Source organism: Chanodichthys erythropterus, chromosome 10, assembly GCF_024489055.1.
Source record: "Chanodichthys erythropterus isolate Z2021 chromosome 10, ASM2448905v1, whole genome shotgun sequence".
Lineage (NCBI taxonomy): Eukaryota > Metazoa > Chordata > Actinopteri > Cypriniformes > Xenocyprididae > Chanodichthys > Chanodichthys erythropterus.
In genome coordinates, this window is record NC_090230.1 from 35624052 (window position 1) to 35641672 (window position 17621).

The 17621-nt window shown below is 35.0% G+C and overlaps 1 protein-coding gene across 3 annotated transcripts; it reads right to left on the minus strand.

The window, feature by feature from the left end:
• Window positions 1–131: 131 nt before the first annotated feature.
• On the minus strand, window positions 132–13967 carry rhobtb2b (Rho related BTB domain containing 2b). 3 transcript variants are annotated; one of them, XM_067399058.1, is made up of 10 exons: window positions 13782–13967; window positions 9841–10042; window positions 9643–9746; window positions 9375–9560; window positions 6840–7786; window positions 4520–4638; window positions 4181–4331; window positions 3141–3229; window positions 2291–2396; window positions 132–2204 (listed from the first exon to the last, which is right to left on the minus strand). In XM_067399058.1, the coding sequence occupies exons 2-10, from the start codon at window positions 10018–10020 to the stop codon at window positions 1981–1983; spliced, it is 2106 nt and encodes a 701-aa protein (XP_067255159.1). In that variant the 5' UTR covers window positions 10021–10042; window positions 13782–13967; the 3' UTR covers window positions 132–1980. The 3 variants fall into 3 exon arrangements, with proteins under 3 accessions (XP_067255159.1, XP_067255158.1, XP_067255160.1); XM_067399057.1 differs by lacking the exon at window positions 13782–13967 and adding an exon at window positions 13337–13631; XM_067399059.1 differs by lacking the exon at window positions 13782–13967 and adding an exon at window positions 12957–13142.
• Between the last annotated feature and the right edge of the window lie 3654 nt (window positions 13968–17621).

Sequence of the window (17621 nt, forward strand, 5' to 3'; positions counted from 1 at the left end):
AACAGTTAACTTATTTTGGTTAGTTGTAAAAGTATATATATATATATATATATATATATATATATATATATATATATATATATATATATATATATATATATATAATTTATTGACAATAAAGTCCCATTAGTTAACATTAGTAAATGTTTTTTTTTTTTTTTTTACCAAAATTGCCAAATTACCAAAATAATATATATACACACTACCACTCAAAAGTTTGGGATCGGTAAGATTTTTAATGTTTTTAAAAGAAGTTTCGTCTGCTCACCAAGGCTTAATTTATTTAATTAAAAATACAGTAAAAACAGTAATATTGTGAAAAATTCGTACAATTTAAAATAACTGTTTTGTATTTGAATATATTTTACAAAGTAATTTATTCTCGTGTTGGCAAAACTGAATTTTCAGTCTTCAGTGTCACATGATCCTTCAGAAATCATTAAATCTAATATGATGATTAGTACCTCAAGAAACATTTCTTATTATTTTCAATGTTGAAAACAGTTGTGTACTTTTTTTTCAGGATTCCTTGATGAATAGAAAGTTCAAAAGAACAGCATTTATCTGAAAATACAAAGCTTTTGTAACATTATACACTACCGTTCAAAAGTTTGGGGTCAGTAAGAATTTTTATTTTTTGAAAAGAAATTAAAGAAATGAATGCTTTTATTCAGCAAGGATGCATTAAATCAATCAAAAGTGGCAGTAAAGACATTTATAATGTTACAAAAGATTAGATTTCAGATAAACACTGTTCTTTTGAACTTTCTATTCATCAAATAATCCTGAAAAAAAATATTGTACACAAATATTTTGTACAATTGTACACATTAAATGTTTCTTGAGCAGCAAATTGACATATTAGAATGATTTCTGAAGGATCATGTGACACTGAAGACTGGATTAACGTTGCTGAAAATTCAGCTATGCCATCACAGGAATAAATTACATTTTAAAATATTAAAACAGTTATTTTAAATTGTAATAATATTTCACAATATTACTGTTTTTACTGTATTTTTAATTAAATAAATGTAGCCTTGGTGAGCAGACGAAACTTCTTTTAAAAACATTAAAAATCTTACCGATCCCAAACTTTTGAGCGGTAGTGTATGTGTGTATATATATATATATATATATATATATATATATATATATATATATATATATATATATATGCCAAATATATGCCAGATTAAAAATAAATTAAAGCTAATGAAATATATATTATTAAATGCATTAACTAACAATGAGCAATACATTTGTTACAGATTTATTAATCTTTGTTAACATTATTTTAAAAAAAAACATTGTTCATTGTTAGTTTACTCAGGTCCATTAATAATGATACAACTTTTGATATTTTATAATGTATTAGTAAATGTTGAAATTAACGAACTAAGATTGATAAATGCTTTAGAAGTAGTTTTCATTGTTAGATCAAGTTAACAAATGGAAACCTACTGTAAAGTGTTATAAAAAAAAAAAAAAAAAAAAATGAAAACTAAAAAACAAACAAACATGAAAATAAACTCTAAATCATTATGTTAATAAATACTGTGAAAGTTAATAAATAATATTATTTATATACACGCAGTGTTTAAATCAATTGATTTTTGTATGATGAACCATTTTGGCATGATGTTGGGAACCACTGATCTAGATCAATATAATACACCAAAGTTTCTTCATTGTTTTGAAATGAAATGCCTACCTGTTTTATGTAAGCAGAACAACTATAGTCACATTTGGTAAACATTTTACATTTAGACCTGTTTGGCAGCCATGCCCTACATGATGCCTGTACAGGACTTCAAGCACCATGAATTTCAAAGCACAGTTGATGAGATGTTGATCTGAAACCAGCAGTGATTTCAACCCTGTGTTAAAAGCAGGACTTGTCGAAGAAGATATGTTCACTGCACCTCATAGTTTCTGTAAAGTACCTTACAGAAACCTTACGGTTTCCCCCTCGTCTCTTCAAACGATAGCAGAGGAGCCTGAGGATGAGGACGATGAGGAAGATGAAGAGGGGTTTGTAGGGGAGGGCGGAAGATTCCACAGCACCCATTTACGTTTGCTCTGCCGCTTCTGCGACAGGTAGTCCTCCTTTTCCCGCTCCTTCCGTGCTCTCTGGTAGTGGTCGTCCTCCTTCAGGTACCAGACTGGAGGCCAACGGTGCTTCTCAAAGTATTCTTGGTTCTCTGAAAATGCATCCAAAACAAAAACATATTAAAAACTGAATTCTGGACAGGTTAAAAAAAAAAAAAAGACAAACTTTATGTACCACCTGCTGATTTGGCCCTCATGTCCCTGGGGAATTTGCGGCACACGTTGTTGTAGTTGGTGCAGATGTGGTGAAGGCACCAATCGGTGAGCTGGTAGGCACAGTGGAACTGAAATCACATGACAACATGTAGCTTGAGTGTTCTTTAAAGGAATATTTCAGCCAAATATCATAATTTTAAAAAATACAATAAAAACTATAATAGTGTGAAAAATTATTACAATTTAAAAGAACCGTTATATACAGTGCGTGCCCGGACAAAAAAAAAAGTTGCTTTTAAACTTGGATTTAAATAGACTCATTTTCCACAGTCAGTCTATACCAGTTTACTCAAGATCTGTTAAATCATGCATTTTATAAATCATTCTGTTTTAGTTTTATTACATCAGCAGAGTCGTTGACAGAATAACCTTTTATTTACAGAGAGTGTCTGAGACACCAAAGTGTAGAAATGTTCAGCGTTCCTAAGAGTCTTTAGTAAATCAAGTGACTCAGCTTGACCAGTCAGGCATGACAGAAAGAACCATGTGAACATTCACAGGAATGCTGCAAAAATGTGTCCGACTTCACACCAAATCCCAGAACAGGACACGGGTTACTGCAGTGTTTGCAGGAAACCCATTATTTCCTCAGTCATGCAGCTTTCAAGAATATTTCTTAGTTTACTTGTAACATAATCACAGGCATTTTAGATTTGTTGAGTGTAAAGTACAACAGAGTCTCTAACAGCTGGGTTAATCAATAAAGGAAATGCTAACTTGAAAACTTCACTTAAATAACCTATGCACTACAACTTATATATGCTACATGTACTGCCGGAGGAGTTTGTGTAGATTTCCACTCGTCGTTTTACCTGAGCCATCTCCAGATATACCAGCACATCTCCGTCAATGTCCGTGCCCATGGCAGCAGCCTCCTTCAGAACTGTCACAGTGTGGAGCTCTGCAGCAAAACACAATTAAGCAATTAATTCACCCAGAAATTAAAATTCTGTCATCATTTATTCATCTTCGTGTTATTCCAAATCTGTATGACCTTTGTCTTCAGTGAAACACAAAAGGAGAAGTTTAGCAAAATGTTCATGTTGCTCTTTCAATGCATGAAAAGTGTAAATGGTGCCTATTATTAGTTCATTTGAAAGGGATGAGCACATATTTTTGGTTTGTTAGTGTATCAAAAAAACATAATATGTACACTACTGTTCAAAACTTTGTGGTCAGTTTTCTTTTTATTATATTCATTAAGGATGCATTGAATTGATCAAAGTAGTACAGTACTAACAGTAACAGTAAAGACATTTATGATTTTACAGAAGATTTCTATTTCAAATAAATGCTGTTCATTAGAACTTTCTATTATCAAAGAATCTCCACAAAATTTCCACAAAAATACGAAGCAGCACAACTGTTTTCAACATTGATAAGACTGAGAAATCTTTATTGAGCAGCAAATCAGCATATCAGAATGATTTCTGAAGGATCATGTGACACTGAAGACTGGAGTAATGATGCTGAAAATTCAGCTTTGCATCACAGGAATAAATTGCATTTTAAAAAATATTAAAATATATATTTTTTTGTGAAATAATGCATGCTTATTTGTGAAATAATGCATTAATATTTAACAAAATGACTGTTTTACTTTATGTTTGATCAAATAAATGCAACCTTGGTGAACATAAGAGAATTCTTTCAAAAACATTATTGAAATGTTAGATACAAACTTTTGAACGACAGTATTTTATTGTATAGAAAGACTAAATAAAACTAAAATACTAAAAAATGGTGAAATCTTGGTTAAACAAAATACTTTTGTTATAAAGAAGAGATATAAACTGTATAATCTTTGTTAGTTCTTTATGTCTATTATTAACATGATAATAAAACATCAGACCTGTGAGGGCGACCAGGTGAGGCAAGCAGAGGCGATTGGCCAAGATAATCAGCTCCATGGCATCCAGGTCAGGTCTGGAGCAGAAGCGTCCCGTGTAGAGATACTCCAGCACCGCCTGCATACTACTACGGGTCGTGTTTGGGAACAACACCTGTGAAACCGCAACAAGACATGAAGATAACATTATACATCTACACAAATATCAGTGAAACACTGTTTGAAATCTTCTCTCAGAGGACAAAAGGACAATAAATTTATTGATTGATTCATCTCTTTGCCACAGTGATGTTTATAAATGTTGTGCATGAATGGGTCACTTCTGTAAAATGAAGCGTTCACCTCTTTAGTACAGCTCTCGACAAAAGGCCCACCAAACATGGCTGCCATCCAATCGCAGCTAGAGATGAGTAGAGGTTTATGGGCCTGAACGGTACCATCGTCCAGTTTGAACACCACATCTGGGATATAAAGAAATAATTCTTTAATGCAGTAAAAACAGACAGCATTAGGATATTACGATAGGGCTGCACGATTAACCGGAATTGCGATATGGCTTACATATGAAATGTCTGTATGATATATTATTTTATTGAATTGTAGGGCTTGTTTTGTTGGTTTTATGGAGTTTGGTTAATCAGACCAATAAGAGTCTATTAACTACAACCAAAGTCTTTAGATACACAAAGACGGTGCCATCATTTTACTGAATGGGAAAAAGTGCAATGCGCAATTAAGTCTCGCCTTGTAAATAAAAGAGCCAATTGCCAAATGGTAAAGTCAACGCATCACTGCAGCTGTCTGAAGCTCCAATTGCTATAGAAACACTCAGTAGTTGCGTCCCAAATGATGCACTATACACTTGTGCACTATGCACTCATCCATAAGTGCGTGAATTGCATAAGGTTATTTTGTCATTTAACAACGGAGTTCGATCCTCACTTCCCCTCCACTACGTAATAAAAGCTGCGACAGTTGAGTTCACGAAGTGTCCAACATTCCACACTTCGTTTTTTCCATTACTTTAGTGCATCATCCGGGTATTTAAAGTGTACTTTTTCTTTTTGGAACTTTCAGTGTGAATGTACTACTCGTACTATTTATACTTAAAAACGACATAGAATAGTGCACAAGTACACGAATTGGGACGCACCCAGTGTTCTGAGATGCACGCTTATGACTGCACATGATTTCACTGGTGAGATTTGCATGACTGAAATAGCTGCACAAGAGGCGTTTCAAAGATGGCTGCCGAGTTAAATGATTTGCTTTAAATGGATTTTGCAACAACTATTGCTTTTTATTATACAAATGTGACATTAAAATGTCAAAAGAAATATAAAAGTGATCCAAGATCAAGTTAAAAAAAATATATAAACACTAGTTCATGGGTTCACAGAGATGGGTGAAAAATTGAAATCCTGAAACAGTACTGACGTAATCAATCCTCATTTACTAACACCATCTGACTTTGTCAGTCCGAATACGCTGGTTAAAAACAAATGATTTGCAAAGGTTTGGAAACTTCATGAAGCAGTGTTTCGAAAGCGTCCATCACTATTTTATAGTGAAATATTACACTAGTTTTTATTTAAAGTTGCCCTAGAATCAAAAATTGAATTGACTTCGGCATAGTTGAATAACAAGAGTTCAGTACATGGAAAAAACATATAGTGAGTTTCAAACTCCATTGCTTCCTCCTTCTTATATAAATCTCATTTGTTTAAAAGACCTCCGAAGAACAGGCGAATCTCAACATAACACTGACTGTTACGTAACAGTCGGGCTCATTAATATGTACACCCCCAATATTTGCATATGCCAGCCCATGTTCAAGGCATTACACAAGGGCAGCCAGTATTAACGTCTGGATCTGTGCACAGCTGAATCATCAGACTAGGTAAGCAAGCAAGAACAATAGCAAAAAATTGCAGATGGAGCAATAATAACTGACATGATCCATGATAACATGATATTTTTAGTGATATTTGTAAATTAGCAACATGCTAACGAAAAATTTAGAAAGACAATGTACTGTTAAATGTGGTTAAAGTTACCATCGTTTATTACTGTATTCACAGAGACAAGAGCCGTCGCTATTTTCATTATTAAACACTTGCAGTCTGTATAATTCATAAACAACTTCATTCTTTATAAATCTCTCCAATAGTGTAGCATTAGTCGTTAGCCATGGAGCACTATCAAACTCATGCAGAATCAAATGTAAACATCCAAATAAATACTATACTCACGTGATCCGATCCATGCATGCAGCATGCATGACGAACATCTTGTAAAGATCCATTTGAGGGTTATATTAGCTGTGTGAACTTTGTTTATGCACTGTATAACTGCACTGTTTTATAGTCGAGAGCTCGGGAGGGCAGAGAGCAAGAGATTTAAAGGGGTCGCAGCCTGAATCGGTGTATAGTTAATGATGCCCCAAAATAGGCAGTTAAAAAAATTAATTAAAAAAATCTATGGGGTATTTTGAGCTGAAACTTCACAGACACATTCAGGGGACACCTTAGGCTTATATTACATCTTTTGAAAAGATGTTCTACGGCACCTTTAATAATAATAAATTATACTAATTTGCAATTCAATTTTATCCCCAAACGGTGCAGCCTTACTTTACGACATGAGATAAAACAACTTTGACCTGAGAAAGTTCCCTTAGCCAGGCATTCCTTCACCCGATTGGTCCGTCGCACATGGAAAGCCTTTGTGATCTCCTGGTTCATGAAGGCCTCGTCATTCAGGATGTTGGCGACCATCATGCGCAAGTCGAACACTTCCAGCAACTCTGCGATGTGGGCGATTTGCATTAGGTCCTTCTCGTGCTCGTCCAACTGTCCAGTGTATAGGTAACGCATGACCACACGAAACGGCCCGAGCAACACCGAAGGGTCCATGTGCACCACCGTCATCGGCCGGGAGATGAATGTGACGGGGTCCTGGACCATTTCTCTCCTGATGCTGACAAAAGCCCGACCCAAAGACGACAAAAGCCGCCCCCCACGGCCACCTTCAAGTATCCCATCGGAGTCTGTGCCAATCAGGGTCCCGTCACTGATGCAGGCCCTGAGGTTGACCCTGCTATCTTCATCACTGCTCTCACACATGTCAAAGCTGGCCGCCCGTGTAGGGGGCTCCCGTCCGGGGGGTTGCTTGCCATCAGCCTCAGCCTTCACATCCTGGAGAAAAAGGTCGTAGAATTTCGAAGAAGCCGTGGCGAGGTAGACCTTATGAGCGAAGACTCGCTGGTGCTCTTGGAGAACCAGAACCACATCAGCACACAGCGGCTCCTCCAGCAGCCGGGCCGGGTGCTCCTCAGTGGTGGAAGGAGGCGGCGGGATGACTATAACAGGTGGAGGAGGCTTTGGAGGCAGGAAAGGCGCCTGCAAAAGGGGCCGTTGGACGTCCCTCAAGTGAGACTTCCAGAACTGCAGGTGGCGCCGTGAGATGAGAGCAGCGCGAATGGCATTGTCAAACACGTCTTTCACTCCAAACTGAGCCACAACGCTGGTCTCGTAGTACGGCACACCCAGTTCTTTGGCCACCTCGCGACCCTTCTCAGGAGGAAGAATCTCATTTGCTTTGATGGGTCTGTAAAGTTGGTTCATGGAGAAATGTCAACAAGAAGGATGTACTACAATATCTTTAATGTGAATGTTACATATTGTAACATTCTTGCATTAATTAAAGGGGTAGTTCACCCAAAAATGAAAATTCTGTCATTAATTACTCACCCTCATGTCGTCCCGCAAGACTTCGTTCATCTTCAGAACACAAATTAAGCTCTTTTGATGAAATCTTAGAGCTTTCTGTTCCCTCCATAGACAGCTATGCAACTGACAACTTTGAGACTGACAAAAGAGATCGTAAAACTAATCCATATGTATTTAGTCCAAATTTTTAGTGGTTTAGCAGGGGTTTTTTTTTAACCACTAAACTTTTAGCCATTTAGTCTAAATTTTCTGAAGAGACTCAATTGCTTTATTTGATGAAAAGATCAAAGGGACAGAAAGCTCTCAGATTTCCTAAAAACAAAATAAAAAAATCTTCATTTGTGTTACGAAGATGAACAAAAGTCTTATGGGTTTGGAACAACATTTTTGGGTGAACTAACCCTTTAAAAACACCCTCAATACAGGATGCTCAATTCAGCCAACTAAACAGTCTGAAATAAAGCTAGCCAAAGAAACATCGATGGACTTATTTCTTGCTATTGCTAATCAGAAGCAGGTGAAATTAATTTTGAGACCTTTATATTTATATTTAGAGAAACAAGTGATATTTATAATATAAAGATATGTATAATTATTAGTATTTTATTATTATATAGTATTTTATATTTATAATATAGATACAATTATGTGTTATAAGTTAGAGAATCATTTGGTACTTGAAGTATAGAGCTGTTTATAATCAATTTTTTTTTTTATAAATTTTGTATTTGCAGTATAATTATATATTTTTTTAAGAAATTATCACTTTTATTCAGCAGTGATGCATTAAATTGATCAAAAGTTACAGTAAAGACATTTGTAATGTTAAAAAATATTTCATTTTCAAAAAAATGCTGTTATTTTGAACTTTCTATTCAAAGAATCCTAAAAAAAAATGTATCACTGTTTCCACAAAAATATGAAGCAGCACAACAGTTTTCAACATTGATAATAAGAAGAAATATTTCTTAAGCAAATCATCATATTAGAATGATTTCTGAAGGATCATGTGACTGAAAACTGGAGTAATGATGCTGAAAAATAAGCTTTGCATCACAGGAATAAATTACATTTTTAAATATATATTAAAATAGAAAAGAGTTATTTTATTTTGTAATAATACTTCACAATATTACCAATTTTACCATATTCTTAATCAAATAAATACAGCTTTGGTGAGCATAAGAGACTTAAAAAAAAAAATAAAAAAATCTTGCCAACGTCAAACTTTTAAACGGTAACAAATAGATTTTAACAATATATATACACATTTCTAGACAACATTTTATTGAACCAAAAAAAAAAAAATCTATACACTTGTGCATATTAATCAATATATTAGGTCTGTTTCCCAGGAAGAGAAAGACTATCAATTTTTAAATAAGCACAATGAGCATTAAAAACTCCAGAATCTGATTTCAAGGGGTCTTTAAATCACAGGTTGAAACTTTTAAACAACAATTCACCTGGCAAGAGGCCTCCGTGCCCGATTAACAGCTTCCAGGTCAGCGTAACGGAGGTCTAACTGGCAGCCCACCAGGATGACTGGGGCACGAGGGCAGAAGTGCTTGATCTCTGGGTACCACATAGTTTTCACGTGAAAGAGAGAATTGGGGTTGGCGATGGAGAAGCACAGGACCACCACATCTGACCTGGTGTCCAAACACAAGATAAAACATTCAAGATCTCCTCAAATGAATGTTTCATTTCCAAGAAAACGGTCCACAAACACACCTGCCGTATGCAAAGCGTCGGTCTTTGTGGTGGTCTCCGAAAGTGTCCCATAATCGAAGAGACACGCTTACATCATCCACTACATCTCTGGAGCGCTCCAGAACCTTCAAAACAACAAATGCATTGGATTTATGAGTTACAATACTTATCGTACGCTTTTTTTTTGAGTGTCGCGAGTGGAAAGATAAAAGTCCAGACCTCTTGACAGACTCTATACTGGTCAATGGCCCAGACAGTGGGCACATGCGTGGCGAGGAGCTGGTACTGCGTAAGAGTGGCGTTACATGCTCGGGCACAGATCAGCCGCGTTTTGCCCACAGCATTGTCCCCCACCACCACACATTTAATGGTCTCGACATTAGGCCTCTCATATTCCATGTCAGTATCTGTAAACTGGGACCTAAAAGCAATGGATAAAGACACAGTTAAAACTCATAAAACTTAATTGTCAAAATTAAGAGGATAAATTCCTTACACAATCAAACATAATACTGCAAATGATGTCTATAAATATTTACTCTTTTGCTCATGTTCAATGTGCAAGCAAGAATATTAATCAAATGATTGAGTATTGCATGTGATTATGTAGACATAACATCAAAGATACAAAAAGATAATAACTTGTGTCATTAAATGACAATAAAATCTTTGTGATATAACAATAATAATAGGTTATAATGCAGTATCCATATTTTGCCATATTCCATCATAATTGTTACATCTACTTTTCACTCAATTAGTCTGTATGACAGATGTTTGTGAAATGTAAGGAATATTTAAACTTCATCCACATATTAAACGCCTACTTTCCAAATAGGACAAATAAATAAAATAAAATAATTAAATGAATACTTTTTAAAGAAATAAAAATTATTTTACTGTTAAAGTCCCCCTGTAGTCATTAATTTTATCCATTATCTTTGTTAATTAAAATGACATATTTAAACATTTTTCCCTGAGAAAATAAATTCCTCATGCCTTAAAATAGCTTGAATGTAACTCTACACTCTTCCTTGCTAGTATACACAGGTCAGATCTATGAATATGCAAATTAGTTCCCGCCTCCACTCAATCACACCAGCTTGGACTACCTGATCCACTCGGTTTAATTCAGCCATATGTTAGAATAAGAAACTGACTCAGAAGAAGTTGAAGAGTGAATTATACTCTTATGTATGGTATAGTCTTTGTTAAACAGTTATAATCCATGAACTAAGTCAATCAGCTATGAGGTGAATCATAACACTACAAACTTTCATTTGAAGCAAAAAGGTTTTTGAAAATCGGACAAAATGACAAAGGTACAAGACTGTGTACTTAATGGCTTTAGTGAGGGAAAGAACTACAATCCCATTAAGCACTGTGAACAGAATAATCGAAAAACAATAGAGAAATATAAAACTTCTTATGTACAAATGTGATTATATAAATAAAAACAATTATTTTAAGTTTATTCCAAAATATGCATATATACAGTACAGTACAAAAGTTTGGAACCACTAAGATTTTTTATGTTTTTAAAAGAAGTTTCGTCTGCTCACCAAGGCTACATTTATTTAATTAAAAATACAGTAAAAAACAGTAATATTGTGAAATATTATTACAATTTAAAATAACTGTGTACTATTTAAATATATTTGACAAAGTAATTTATTCCTGTGATGCAAAGCTGAATTTTCAGCATCATTACTCCAGTCTTCAGTGTCACATGATCCTTCAGAAATCATTCTAATATGCTGATTTGATGCTCAGTAAACATTTATGATTATTTTCAATGTTGAAAACAGTTGTGTACTTTTTTTTTTTCAGGATTCCTTGATGAATAGAAAGTTCAAAAGAACAGCATTTATCTGAAATACAAAGCTTTTGTAACATTATACACTACCGTTCAAAAGTTTGGGGTCAGTAAGAATTTTTATTTTTATTTTTTTGAAAAGAAATTAAAGAAACGAATACTTTTATTCAGCAAGGATGCATTAAATCAATCAAAAGTGGCAGTAAAGACATTTATAATGTTACAAAAGATTAGATTTCAGATAAACACTGTTCTTTTGAACTTTCTATTCATCAAATAATCCTGAAAAAAAATATTGTACACAAATATTTTGTACAATTGTACACATTAAATGTTTCTTGAGCAGCAGATCAGCATATTAGAATAATTTCTGAAGGATCATGTGACACTGAAGACTGGATTAACGATGCTGAAAATTCAGCTTTGATCACAGGAATAAATTACTTTGTGAAATATATTCAAATAGAAAACAGTTATTTTAAATTGTAATAATATTTCACAATATTACTGTTTTTACTGTATTTTTAATTAAATAAATGTAGCCTTGGTTGAGCAGACGAAACTTCTTTTAAAAACATTAAAAATCTTAGTGGTTCCAAACTTTTGGACTGTACTGTAATATATATATATATATTATATATATATATATATACAAATATAGCAGTATTTTGAGAGCTTAGAGAAAACAACGTAATTAAGTCATTCACAGTGCTTCATGGGAGTGGGTGGAGCTAAAGAGCTATTTTGGCGTGTGTTGCTTTTTTTGACTGATTGGTGTAATTTTCTGTACAGCATCATAGGTAATATAGTTTTTCACTAGGAATTCTGGTGTTAAATATGATTATTCTAAAAATAAGGTGAATTAATGCGGCCTGACGGCACCAACAGTAGCAAATACCATTGATTAAAAACCTCATAGCTCACAGTAGACATGTCTTTAAAGGTTTAAAAGTTATCTTTCAAAACCAATTTCCCTACGGAGAAAATTAACAGAGTTTTTACCTCTACATTCTTGCTATATTGCTATATGTACCCAATTTTTCCTGTCTCTTCTTAAAATGCCCACAGAGCGTAATAGGACAGGAAAATCCCCACTACGCACATTAATGGAATTGGTTCTGGCTGAATTCGGAACTGCATACTAGCATGCTACTCTACTTACTACTTCTGCCATAGAAAGATGTGTAAAATTAGTAAGAGTAGTATGCTAATATGTGGTTTTGAACACAGCATCTCTTTGGTACACTGCAGTATTAAAGAGAAAATACTCAGTAATGGTGTTGACTGAAGAATTTGCACATGGCTTGTATATTAAGTATATTAAAAATATAAAATAATATAGGCCCTAATATATAAATAATAATTAAAAACTTGATTTTCACCACAGGGGGTCTTAAAGAAATAGTCAAGTAGCCTACATTCCAGCAACACAAATTAATAACTATTACTCCACAATCTGCATAGAAAAAGTTACTTTTTCTGTTAGCAAACATTTTTAGCAACAACTTAGCACTCTTACTTGCTGTTTTTTCTCTCTCTCTCTAGAAACCTCTCGAAAGTTAGAGAGGATTAGCGTTGCTATGGACAACGGCGAAATATCCAATTTAGCGACCAATTTACAAAAATATTTTCATACACCCAAGACGTCGCTATTGACCAATCAGAATCAAGTTTTCCAGAGTCGTGTTATAAACAAAAAACATGTTCGCCGTCAGCGTCGCTTTCAGAATCGGCTGCACAAATACGCCAACGATCCCGACCAATGCAGTCTAGTTAGGCAGCTCAGTAGGTTGAGACACAGCTTTCACGTTGAACTTATGTAATACTCATGTTCTGCTCAAGAGAGCAATTAATGTAGCCTACACAAGCGCATACATTGATGAACACGCGAGACCTTACCGAAGTGAACTGAAGGGATGCATCGGGTTGGCAATCGCTTGTGATCTTAGAAATGTAGACGATAAAATGCCCGTTGGATGCGGCGTGCACCTGAAACGAACCGGGCATACACTTCATTTTCCCGGCGGAGACGCAGCATATACTATGTCACCGTTTTTTACCGCAACCAGACCTAAGCTAACCCATGTTACCAGCCCAAGCCCTAGTTCTAGAGCTCCTTTTAATAAAATACACCGATTGAGTGAGCAGAAAAGCGCGACTGCTGTAGGCTTCTGATTCGTGACATTCCCGGTGTTCTTTGGTTTCTCTTCCGCATGTAGGCAGCGCCATCTGACGCACCACACAAACTGTGTTGAGAAGGGGTGGCTGAAAAGAAAGAGTCGTAAAGACAACAAATAATTATAGTTGACACATTATAACTACCTCAAGCTTCATAACTACCAACCTGCTGCCATTTCCTGATAGTTATCTTAAAATATCTGCATTTTCCACCATCTTCAATAGTGTATACGCTGCTTCTATTCAACACTTATGTTACAATCCACCTATTTTAATGCGTATTTTGGGATATCGAATAAAAAACGCTGGATAGAAACGCCAAGATGCACATAAATTCTAAAAAAAAACTTATGCGCTCAACGATACGAAAACATGCGCATAAACTACGATGGAATATGGCAAGCCGTTTTGACTTTTATTCATTTTCAGGATATGAATTCTTGATATCAACAATTCAATTCTTGACATCAGGAATTACATTTCCACTAGTAACGATTTTAATTCTTGATATCAACAATTCAATTTTCACTAGTTAAAATGCTAATTTTTGATATCAAGAATAAGTAAAAACTATCTTGATATCAATTGTATTTTCACTAGTGAAATGTCACCATAGGCTGCCATTCAAATTCAATTGTTGATATCAACAATTGATTTCTTACTAGTTGAAATTGCAATTTCACATATCAGAAATACAATTCTTACTCGTAAAAATCATAATTTTTGATATCATATAATCATATTTTGATTATATTTTGAATTTACATGGCAGCCTGGTGACATTTCAGTAGTGAAAATACAACTACAGATATCAAGAATTCTAGTTTTTACTAGTGAAAATGTAATTCTTGTTATCAAAAATTAGCATTTTGACTATTGAAAATTATTTTTTTGATATCAAAAATTAACATTGTTACTAGTGGAAATGTAATTCCTGATATCAAGAATTGAATTGTTGATATCAAGAATTAATATCCTGAGAATGAATAAAAGTCAAAATGGCTTGCCATAATGGAAACGCTTTTACCGAATAAATTCCTTTATGCGCATCAAAAAAGACGTGACTTCGCGATGCGACGGCATAACTGGACCATAACTGAACAAGCGAATCGATCTCATTGCACAGCATCTCAAATGTTGGTCATTTTGCAATGCCTGAGCAAAGTTGTTAAAGCGCTTCGGTATAATGTCCTCCCAGAAACGCCTCTCATGATTGAGTTCACAAACACCTGGCACCTGAACGCAAGATAACATGACAGCGTTTATTGTGTTTCATCTGAGGCGCAAGTCATTTATATTAGCCTATACAAAAATTACTATATAGGTACAGTGGCTTGTACTGCAGCAACTTCAGTTTTTCTTACTGATATTTAGGGTCAGTTTCTCAGGAAGTGACGATTTTGTTAACTTCGACTCAAACAGTGCTTTATTCGCAAATGTTTTAACACACGTTCACACCTTTAGACAACTTAGCATCTGTAATTGGATTGTGAGTTAGCTGCTGTAAAAACACATTTGTTGTGGCAAAGAAAGCCAAGATAAAACAAGATCAGGTGTTACCAGCTCCTTGTTGATGAAACAAAAATTAAAATGTGAAGTTTTAGTACATTTTTAAGCTTAAGTTCAGGTAAATGTTTTAATTGTCCACCTGATTAGTAAAACTAATCAAATCCATTCAAATAATTTACGACTACAAATAGAATTGATTTTTATCACAACATGTTTGTTATGATGCATAAATATCAATTTTAACAATAGCGAATAGCGCAGGCTATTTTCCCTTATCAAAAGTGCAGGGGTCGATTGCTGTCCTTTTAAAACTGTGGGGGTCATGACCCCATCCCCTATGTCAACAGCATGCCTTTACAGACAGCGATGCTTGTGCAACAAGAATAATGTGCATAGTTCTAATGTGTCTTAATATAACTCATTCTTAATCATAATATGTTTAGTGTCTATTAATATTAGAGGCTGCTTAATATGTAGCTCTGTTTGACACATTTTATATCGGGGGTCCCTGCTCCATGTCTCTCGCACCTAAGGGGTCCTTGCCCTGAAAAACATGGAAGACCCCTGCTGCAGGGGTATCGGGAGCAATCACTCTCGGCCTCGGAGCACAGCAAACGTGCCCAGTGTGAAAGCCACCTTAAAGATACACTGAACAACAGTTGTAAATTAGTTTTAAGGGACTGTACGGGCTGGGTTGTTTTGATTTATGAACACCAGAGGGCATCATAAGAATGCTCAAAAGCCAGAGGTTGGTGCTCAGGTAACGCTCCACAGCATTTATTGCATGCTCTTTTACATAAGGTATGTTGTGTTTCCAAAACAAACAAATAAAGAATATAACTGTAACTACAACTAAAAAAAAAAAAATTCAATAAACATAAGATAAGCAGCAGTAAATGTTTAAATAATACAATTAGACAGGGCATTCTATAATGGTGCATTACTGTGCAAAGGAAAGACAACTGTCATAAACATGCCAAAATACTGATGAGAAGGTTATTCACATGCAACACACATAAGCCTAATGCAGTACACAAACTTGCTATCTAACTGCAAATGTGTGTTCTATGGAGATGAAGATGATGCAGTTAAAATAGCATGGCCTGGTAACAGTTTAAAACTCAATTTCTCACACGGAAGACAAGAAACAAGATGTCAGAAACAATATATAAGATATAAGATATAAAAACAAACTTCAATTGACTTCCAATTTCTCCTGTAATTTTGTTACATTTGTCAAATTCATGGGTCCATACCTTCATAATGCTACTGTAAAATTGTCCATAATTTTGCACGGTAACAGTCAAGTGCATTGGGAATAAGCATCTAGTGCAACTTGTAACACACCCTCAAATGCAGCTTGGGACAATGATGCAAATTCTTCTGTAACTATATTATCACATCAGTCAAATTCATGGGTCCATAACTTAATGCTATACAGCAAAAATGCTACATAATGCTACAGTAATGTCTGAAATTTTGAACAGTAACATTCAAGTACATTGGGAATAAGCCCCCAGTTAAAATTTGAACGCACCCAGATACAGCACCCAACTTTTAACGCATCCAGATACAAGAGAAATTGCATTACTGGCCCAATTGGAGGCGCTATATCTCAGCTTCCCTTGAGGGCGCATTAAAAGTTGCACTGGATGCTTATTCCCAATGCACTTGACTGTTACCATGCAAAATTATGAACAATTTTACTGTAGCATATGAAGGTATAGACTCATGAATTTGACAAATGTAGCAAAGTTACAGGAGAAATTGCAAAGGAAAAAAAATTCAATAAAAATTCAATAAATTGATCCTGTGATGAAGAATTGGTCGTTTTGAGTTATTCCATGCACTGTCTGAAGTTGACTGAAGCCTTGGGCAGACATTGAGGCTGAGAATCCCTGTATAACTTGACACATAATTATCCAGTTTGTTGATAAGAAGATAAAAGGCTTTGATGGTTTGGAAAATAAAGCTGGTGCAGGACAAAAACCAACACTGTTAATGTAAGTCATTAAGTCATCAGGAAATGAATTGAGCTGTTTCAAAGTGACGTATCATTTAAATTGAAAACAAGATGGCAGAAGAAGCCTTGGGGAAAACAGTGGACCAACTTAAGAGGGAGAGAACCACTGCAAAGATGTGTTTTATCAAGCAAGCGAACCTTCTCATTCGAGAGTCAAGTCAAATGTCAACTCAAAAAAGAATTCCAGAAACACTCTTATAGTGCAAGAGCACTTAGATGCTAATGATGACTAGGGGATTAAAGCAAAGAGTGAAGAGAAAGTGGAACTTGAAATGCACCATGCAGCAGTTATAGAGAAGACTGTTAGTGATTGTGAGACAAAACTTGAAGAAGTGCGAAATAAATTGTCCAAATTAGAGTGGCAGAGGTATAGCCAAGAGGAAGTAAAGGGATAGATCACAAAAAAAAAAAAAAAAAAAGGAAATTACCACTCACCATCAAGCCATAGCTGTATATGACTTTCAGATGAACACA

Excerpts from the sequence above, each read along its gene's own strand:
- rhobtb2b (XM_067399057.1), bottom strand. The coding sequence starts at position 13,359 with ATGCATCCCTTCAGTTCACTTCG. Across the intron at positions 9,747-9,840 it reads AGTATAGAGTCTGTCAAGAG|GTTCTGGAGCGCTCCAGAGA; the intron begins GTCTGGACTTTT and ends GTTGTTTTGAAG. Across the intron at positions 3,230-4,180 it reads TCACCTGGTCGCCCTCACAG|AGCTCCACACTGTGACAGTT; the intron begins GTCTGATGTTTT and ends GTTTTGCTGCAG.